The sequence below is a fragment of the Zosterops lateralis genome (genome assembly GCF_965231275.1).
Source record: "Zosterops lateralis genome assembly, chromosome: 10".
NCBI classification, from domain to species: Eukaryota; Metazoa; Chordata; class Aves; order Passeriformes; family Zosteropidae; genus Zosterops; species Zosterops lateralis.
This window is the reverse complement of record NC_139770.1, coordinates 7,351,737-7,361,072: the sequence shown is the minus strand read 5'-3', so window position 1 is coordinate 7,361,072 and position 9,336 is coordinate 7,351,737. Positions and strand designations below refer to the sequence as shown.

Here is a 9,336-nt window from a genome sequence, read left to right as displayed (position 1 = left end):
CACATGGTAACAGTGCACCAGGATGAAACATCCCAGCAACATTCACAAAAACCCAGACACCAAAAATTAAGAAAAATTAAGAAAATTTAATGATCAAATGGGCTATATACATCAATGGCACATGACTTCTTTCTGTTATCCCTTTTCTATAGCTGCAAGTTAAGTTTGATAGAAGAATATCAACAGTCAGTAGTACCCCAGGGACAAGGAAAACCAATTGTTAAAGTGTGTGTTTGATGTGAGCACAGCTAACTACACCCAGGGGTATCAAGGGATTTCAGCCCATCAGACAGAATATTGTACAGGAACACCTCAAATTAAGAGCACAGGAAACTTGTATTTTAAATAACTGATATTTTATGTAAGATATTCTTCCATCTCTTTTCACCATATGATTTTTAGAATTCTTTTAACATTCTGAAATGCAGAAAAACTGCGTCTCTCACTCTTTGTGTGTATTTCCTCACAAGATACTAAGTTAAAAGTTCACATAAATACACTCATCCAAGTAGTGTATTCTCAGGTACTTCACTATTTCTTCTGCTTACTTCCTTTTTCCCTCTCAAACTCAGCTATCTGATTGAATATGTTAACTAAGTTCTGAGGCAGGTTTCTTTTAACACCACTTTCTGCTTGTTCTGTACCATTTAACGACACTTCTTCCTCTGGTTCCTTTGTTTTTTCAGCCTCTTCGTAACTTCTTTTCCTATTCTTAGACTCACTTTCATTTTTATGCTGCCTGTCACTATCATAGCCTTTGTCACCTTCATGTGAGCAGCTGCTAGAATGTGACCGGTATTTCCCCCCTGACCTGCCAGAATAATCAGACCCTGGGGACGTGTAATACCTGTCCTGGCCTGAGCCATGTCTCTTAAACTGCTCTCTTCTCCACTCCCCATCCCTTTCAAATCTCCTGTAATAATGCATCCTGGGTTTATAATCCGATTTATGATACGAACCTGAAGGACCCCTCCAACTGGAGAAGAATCTCTCTGGTTTATTGTATTTTTCACTTTTGCTATGACTTGGCTGACTTCTGGAGCTACTGTAAGAATCTCTTGAATCTTCAGACCTACCTCCAAAAGTGTCTTCATCATCACCTGAAGTCCTCGAAAAAGAACAGTGTCTGTCTTTCTCTTTTACCTCCGTTTTTGGGCACGCTACGCTGTCCTGCCTTTCCAGCAGCTTTTCCACTTCAAAACTTTGGTAAAGAAAGGAAGCAGAGGTATCAGCTGGAGGGGAATACCACTCCTCTTTCTTATTCTGATCTTTGTAATGGGAAGAAGCTCTAGAGGAGCTTTTTTTGGAGCTGCGAGCAGACTCGGATCTATGCCGACGCTTTTTTCTACGTTTCTTGTGATCAGAGGAAGAGGAGGAAGAAGAAGCTGATACATCTGATGATGAATCGCTTGATGATGATGAGGAGGAGGAGGAGGAGGAGGAGGATGAAGAAGAAGAAGAGGAGGAGGAGGAAGTCGATACTTTCCTTTTCTTCTTCAACCTAAAAAACCAATTAACCTGTGAGATAATGTCAGGCAAGAACTACACATAGAAAGAAATCTGCACAACCCAGCTTGGACTGTAAGGTGGGAACAGAAACTGAGCCTGACTGGCAAGACAATTTCAAATGTCATTTCTTCATCAAAAAATTAAGATTAAATCTACTGAACTATTTGTTATAAAAGACCTCTTTCCCAGTTTCACATGGCATTATGCTTTGCAATGTCACATTGCAAAGTATTGCTTAAACAACTTCTCTTCCACACACTTGTCCATTAAAGGTTATATGCACTAAAGGACACTCTCCACAAAAACCTCCTGAGGGAAAAGCAGCTTACCCAGGGAGTTTTCCCCAGCTTACTGTTTGTTGAAATGGACTGCTCACAGTCTCATCTGCACTTACTGCCATACATACCCAGTACACTGAATGTAACAGTTACCTTTTTTCTTCTTTTAAGAGCTTACGCAATTTTTCTGCACTTGTTTCTATTTTCTTTGCTTTCTGTCTCTCTTCTTTGGCAGCTTGTTTCTCCCTCATTTCCAAAGATTTCTTTTTTGAACCCAAGCATCATAAAAAAGATTACATTAGTAGTGTTAACATGGGTATTAACCCCCATTCAACCCCATCCAAATGTATACACCAGAAATGTTTTACCAGGATTCCCAGACCAAAAATGAATATAGTTCAGGAATTTGATATTGGCCATCGTAACAGGTTTATATTTAAGGACCATATTGCAGTTTTTATTCCATTAAAAAATATATTTGACCAGTCATTGCAGTGGTACCCATGATCCAGCACACCAGGAAGCATAGAGCCCAAAAGTTATAGATAGAATATGCAAAAAATCCCCAATATTACCAACGTGTAGAAAAATAAGGAAAAACCCCCCAAACAACCAAAACACAGAGAAGAGTTTGAGGGAAGTGTCATCATTATTGTAGTTTACAAGGGGAACACGGCAGAACCCAGTTGAAGATGAATTCAAGTTGGCCATGTTTGAATACAAACCGTTTTGTAACAATTTCACAGAGCAGTTTGATGCATAGTTTACGTAAGAAATCAAGTTCCAGGGGTTTGGTGGTGATGAGCAGCACCAGGCAGCAGGCACAGCAACAAGAGTTCCGTTCAGAGGGAAATGCATTGGAGAAAAACACATAATCAGTATTACAGGAAAACACACTGCAGTTGTTTCAGCCATTCAACACAGCAGGGACAGTATCAGATTTAAGTACTAAGTTACAGGTAAATGCAGGAGAGCATCTAAGCAGATAAATAATCCTTAAACTACTTAAGTCCATAAGAGATCAGACTTCTGCCACTTACAGCTCTACAGAGTTGCTCTATTCAGACTGAACAGGAAGTCTGATTGTAGTTTTCAAAACTCAGCAACTATTTTAACAGCTATAATAAAGGAAACCCTTCACCGCAGCCAAGGCCATGCACAGCAACAAACAACAGCTGTCATATTCTTTATCTGCTGCATCAATGACTGCAGAAGAATGTTAAAGGAGCAAGATTCATCTCCTACTTGCTGAGAATATTCATCGTTTTAACTGGTACCTCTTTCTAAAGCACCCAAATGCAGGTACTGCTCAAATAACATACACCTCTTTATCTCTGGTGTTGCTCAGTTTTGTCAGATTGTCCCATCTCCTCTTCCCCCTCGTTTCCACACATCCTGTCAGCATTATGGCTCCACCAACTGAAGAAGTGCTGACTAAGGCCATCTACCCCAGCCTGTGTACATCCTCACATGCAGAAGCACAGAACAACACAAGCCTACTCCTCAGTGCTCTATTTTACCCTTTGACCCACTCTGGAAGACAACACAAGCAAAGGAGGTAAATGAAAGGGAAAAGATGACAACTCAGATTAGCACAGAGACCCAGCAGGCTCACCTGGGAAACATGCTGCGTGCAAGGGAAGAGAGAAAAAACCACCAGACAGCAGAGGAGAAAGCTGAGATACCCAAACTGTCTGCCCACCCATCCTCCAGCTCCTGCTGCTCGCTCTCCTTTAAATTACCTTTTAATTTCCCTCTCATGTGAGCTCCCTGTGCCTCAGCTTTGCCTGGTGTTACTCTTTCTAATTACCCCAAGGACCAAGGGTCTGGCCAGACTTAGGGTAACAATTTTTATTTGGCTTGTGGAAGTGTTTTACACTTTGAACATTGTTTTAAATTAACTTCATTAATCACACTGTGTGATGGGACATTCTTATCCCTGTTTTGCTCTTTCCCTGTCTCCACTGTCTGGCATTTCTTTACTATCCCAAAACAGTGAAGTCACCAAGGGGTACCTTTCTTCTGGTAGGTACAGCCATAATGCTCACTAGAAAACATTTACTGTCGAGTAGGGAAGCAGAAAATAAGACAAACCATTAATTTAACCCCTCCCTGTTCAAAGGATTGAATATGGTTTTACATGTTCATTTATTGTCACCAAGAGCACCATATGTAAAGAAAGTAAAGAATCACCTGCATGTGCTTACGGAGTTTTGTTAAGGCCTCTTCTGCTTCCTGAAAAGTCTCATCCAAGCTTAAGGCTTTTTTATAGTAACTTTCAGCATTTAGCAGTTTCTCTTCCTCTTCCAACCTAAAATTCAAGTGATAATTCATATACAGTTAGGACACAGATTTTGACAGCTATTTCTTACTTTAGGGCTTTCTTATTTGCACTATGACAGTACCACCATTCCTCTGAGACCCTCTCTATCATCTCAGCTCACCTCACTAATAACACAAAACGGTATTTCTGACCTTATCATCTCCTAATTCTGACCTGTACCACTTTGGAATATCAATTCCAGGTTCAAAAATACTGTCTCTCTCTCTTCTTAACACAGAGCTTAAAAGAAACCTATTCCCTGAATATTCAAAACTAAAATTTTGCATTACAGTAGGTCACCAACATTTCAGCAGAGTAACAGAACATAATTTTGTTACAAAACTTTATTTTTTTTAAAAAAAACAACAATCCTCAACCTTTTGGAATATATTCAAACAATTCACAGGACTTTATGGAAGCCTGGTATCCTACCAGTGAAAGGGTATCACAGATTAAAAAGGATTTCAAGGATTAAATCTCAAATATTTTGCCAGGATTTTAACTGGGATAGAGGACAAAGTGTAAACCAATTACACAAGGATGGATATTTTCAAGGACTTTCATTTTTTTTTTTAACACATAGCCAGGAAGGAAAGATGCCATTCTGTGTCCTCACTAGAATGGTAGTAAAAAATATTATGAGAAAACTTGTTAACAACCAACCAAACTCATAACCCCAACACTTACTGCCCTCCTCTTTCCACAAGGGTCTGGCACAGGTATTTCCTCGCATTTCTATGGGTAGGACAATTTTCTAAAGCAATTTCAAAATCTCCTATGGCTTTGTTCAGACTTCCTTTGGTTGCATACCTGGACAACAGAAAGTTGCATATGAAGTAGTGATGCTTCTCTTTCACAAAAGGGGAAAAAAGTGAAATGAGCAGACTTACAGAGCTCCACGTGCCACCAAAGCTTCAACATTTTGTGGATCAATTTCCAAAGCCTTGTTGTACTCATTCATGGCTTCCACATGGCGCCCAAGCTTAAAATAATCCACCCCAGCCTTTACACTGGAAAAAATATTTAGAAAATAGCATGTACAGTTAGTCTATACAGATTGTTCTGTTACTCACAAATTCCAAATAAGGGACAGGTTAAAACGTGATCTTGTTAGGGTACTTCACACTGGCACTTCAGTTAGGTGATAATGACTTAATTCCACAAAAATGTATTTCTTTAATCCAGTATCTTAAGGCACTTGTGAGCATTTCTGCAGACAGTACTACTATATTACATTGTTCTTCATTTATGGAATCATTGCTTAATAGATTTTCTGCACAACACTGTGTGTGACCTACCACCATTAACCTTGAACAAGCTTAATTATATCCAAAGCTAAAAATCCCCTTTAGAGCAACGGCACAAAGTGATTTGGGCAGATGGTGCACACTCAAACCAGCTCATCTCACACAAATATCCTGAGGTTTTACATTTCATATCACCTGAATATTTCTTGCACATTTTCCAAGAGATTAACTTATTAGAAGAGGATTGATGTAAGTTGATCATCAGAACAATTTATTACAGACTTCTCTAAACAATCAAAATTTAATTTAACATTATAAGCAACCTTTTCTGCAATTAATCAATGTTGCAAATACACTGTATAGTGTAAAAGCTAAAAGTAAATATCCAGGGCTGCTGCTCCAAAGACAGCAAGTGCACTTGTTACATCTACAGTCTGAGGCTTAAATGACTTAACAGGTATGAGGTCATTCAACACTCCGTTATAAAACAGAAAATTGTGTGCTTGGTGTTATCACAAATCTTGCTCTCAACTCTAGCATGGGTCAAGATATTAAAAGTATTCTAAGAACAACTCCCTGAAACCTGACACACACTTTGTAACTGAATCTCAGGACTTTATCTGTCACATTCCCACTTGGCAGCAAGGTTTATTTTCAGTAAGATCCTGGTTACATTGCTACACACGCAGTGGAAGAACTGCTTCAATGTGTGTTTTCTTTGCAGAAATATAATCTGCAACCCAACAAGCTTTGACAAGAAGTATCACATACCATTTCAAGGCCCAAGATGCAGACTGCTTTTTCCTCAAGGCAGGGGCAAAATCTTCTTCACTAAAATTTTTACTTAAAGGAACAAACAAATAAAAACATCAAGCTGGATGTCTAAGTCTACAAAGTTAAGTTTACAGTATGCAGTGCAGTTGAAATAAGCTGAAATATTTTTTGTCCATGCCTTTCTGCTCTCCCTCAGTCAGGTCTGTTCTTTCATATTTCTGAAACCAATTTTTCCCAAACCATTCTAAAAGTGCTGAACTTCTACAACTGTAGGATGTACAACTGCAGTGCATATAACAAAAAAATGCAAAGTCCATACCTGCTTTGAGCCTAATATACGTAGGGGTTACAACATCAATCATTGCATATATTTGACTTTTATTTTACAAAAGGAGTCAAACCTTTTTCTAAAATAAACATCTGTCAGAAGACATTAAAATCTCAGCACCCTGGATTTCAATCCATAGATGCTCACAAGAGCTACACAATAAATTCCATAACACATCAAACATTGTGTGTGGTAAGGTGTCTTGCTTATTCAGAGCAGTAGGATTTCAAATGCAAATTTCTTACTCTAGAGGAGTTTGCTTTTAAATATTTAAGCACATGTACCCTGCAGTCATGCAAGTCAAAATGTAAAATTTTAAGTATAAGTAGTCTAGGACTCCCACTCACAAGTCTATTTCAATGGATTAGAATAATCTCCACAGAGCTACAGGAGAGGAACAATGTAAAAATCACTTACATTTGAAGACTTCTCAGCAAAGACGGTGGATTTGACTCACTTAGTCCCAGTTTTTCTGCTAAATATTCAACTAATGATGGATTAGCAAATCCTGGGGAACGATGCAAAACCTCTTCAAATGTCTCTCCTGTGTTGGCAACTTCCAGGCTTCGCCTTGAAAACAGCACCAACGTACACAAATGAGACCTCAGGCTCTCTACAGTATTTCATCAGCTTATGTTTAGAAAAAAAATGCCTATATGGCATTTGTATTACTGCTCACAAACTGTTCTCTTCTACAGGTATGTATTTCCCTGCTATTTACTGACCCTCATGTCCTTAACCCCAGGTGAGCTTCTGAAGACTATTTGGGCACCCCCTCTCCTATTGCCAGGATATACAAAAAAATTACAAATATTACAGACAGCTGTGTCCCCATCTTCTAAAGGGAATTTTAAAATGCTAAAAATTCCTTTTCCAGTCTCCCAAGGTTTTGAGGGTTTTTTTATTTGTTTGTTAACACAGTCGAAAAGCAACAGATATCTCACCCCGCCTTTTGCTTTCCTTCTATTTTTGGAAAGAACCTAAAAAGCCAACTACATCTACATATCCAGACACAAGCATGCTAGAGAGAACAGCAAGGAGGATGTGATCACCCAATAAAATCAGAAAGCCCACTGAGGAGTTTAAGGGACAGCGAGGCTGTCAGGGATGCTCTTCAGACACCCTGACATCACCCAGGCAGTGCAGCCAAGGAGCACATCCTTACTTATAATGCAGTGGGAAGTCATCAGAGGTGATCACGCCCAGTTTTGTGCTGGAAAGGTTGGGTGGAAGAGCTGAGCTGTAAAGTGACACCGCCAGCTTCTCGTGGTAACGGTCAACGTCCTTGAGAGCAGCTGCAGGAATAAAACAGGGCAGGGTAAAATCACTGAAATGGCTCAAACCGAAGACAAACCAACTCCTGACAGCTCCTGCAGCTGCTCACCTCGAATGAGGTCTCCAGTTTGATAATATGACAGAGGATCTCCATGGTTGCTTTGAGGAGGCACATCCCTCACAGGACACAGGGCCTGCAACAGAACAGAGCAGGAATGTCATAAATAAAGCCATAGGCTTTTTTTTTCCTCCTCAAGATCATGCCCAAAAAAAACTAATTTTAAGCTTAATGCACATCAGAACTGCGATTCTTAAAACATGGCTTGGTTCAAGTAAAACCTCATGCATCCACAAATTATGGACTTTTCAACCCAGTAATGTGGGTTACAGCAGGATGTGTACACTGGCTGAGCACAGTATCACAAGCTGCCCACAAAGTCAGACACTACCCATCATCCCAAAGCTGTTTCACCTTTACACCTTCCACTCCATTAAGAGATGCAAGAGCCAACAAACAGATGTCAAAAATGAAGCATTGACCAAAGCTGTATCTTACAGTGATTTCCAAATCTGCAATTTCCCGTATGACACCACTTCCCAGACAAATCAACACCATGAAAAAGCCAAATTCACGGATAGACGTAATCCTCCCAATCACGATATCGCCGCGCTCGATGTCACGGAAGAACAGCTCTCTCCTCTCCTCCCTGGGCACCTCCAAGAACCTCTCCAGGGGCGGCATGACAGCATAACACTCTGCAACGAGGGCACAGCCACTTACAAACGGCCAAGCTACACCCTGAGATCACTAAATATCTGACGACAGCAAAACAAGTGAAAATATGAATTCCTTTTTTTTTGTGTTAACAGAGAGGTTACACATAGCCTATAAAAATCAACGGCAGAATTTTTAAGCCTGTTTTTAAAGATACCACAAATTCAAGTGCTGTCCTTACAGAGCGACACCCCCCCCCTAACCCACACACCCTCATTCTCCTCGATGTTGTCCTCGATCGGCCCGTTGGGTTTCCACGAGTGCGCGAACAGCAGATCCGCCTTCTTGGCGATGAAGCGCTTTATCTCGGTGTCGAGGCTCGCCCTCTCTTTCCTGGGGGAAGGAGAAGGCGGTGAGTGGCGCCCCGCGGCCCCTCAGGGCCCGCCCGGCCGCTGCCCCGGCGCCCCTCACCAGGCGGCCGGCGGGGCCCCGCGAGGCGGCTCCGGGGCGGCCCCGGGCGGCGGCAGCAGCCCGCGGAAGTCGGGGTTGTCGTGCTGCTCGGCGCGGAGCAGCGACAGCAGCGCGGGGCCGTGGTGGCTCAGCGCCTGCCGGAGCAGCTCCCGATCCATCCCGGCGCCAACGCCGCCGCCTCGCCCGGAACGGGAACCGCCGCTCGGGCAACGGCGGCAGGGCAGGGCGGGACCGGGCGGGCACAGCGCCCCCCGGCGGGCGGGAGGACCGCGCTGAGCGCCGGCGGCACTGCCCGCCCTGTTCGGGAGCCCTTCTCTAGTTTATAAGCAGAGAGTAATTAAAAATAAAATAATTAAAACACACAGATCTAATTACACAGATTTTCCCCACGGGAATCCTGCCCAGCTCGGCAGCGG

The 9,336-nt window shown here is 41.8% G+C and overlaps 1 protein-coding gene across 1 annotated transcript; it reads right to left on the bottom strand.

Annotated features, from left to right (window-relative positions):
- Positions 1-95: 95 nt before the first annotated feature.
- Positions 96-9,078, bottom strand: TTC14 (tetratricopeptide repeat domain 14; the record flags this gene model as incomplete). The annotated part of the gene is made up of 12 exons (XM_083868189.1): positions 96-1,501; positions 1,941-2,050; positions 3,981-4,098; positions 4,798-4,920; positions 5,001-5,120; positions 6,129-6,200; positions 6,877-7,029; positions 7,625-7,754; positions 7,844-7,928; positions 8,291-8,490; positions 8,721-8,842; positions 8,921-9,078. The coding sequence occupies 12 exons, from the start codon at positions 9,076-9,078 to the stop codon at positions 532-534; spliced, it is 2,361 nt and encodes a 786-aa protein (XP_083724315.1). The 3' UTR covers positions 96-531.
- Positions 9,079-9,336: the final 258 nt, after the last annotated feature.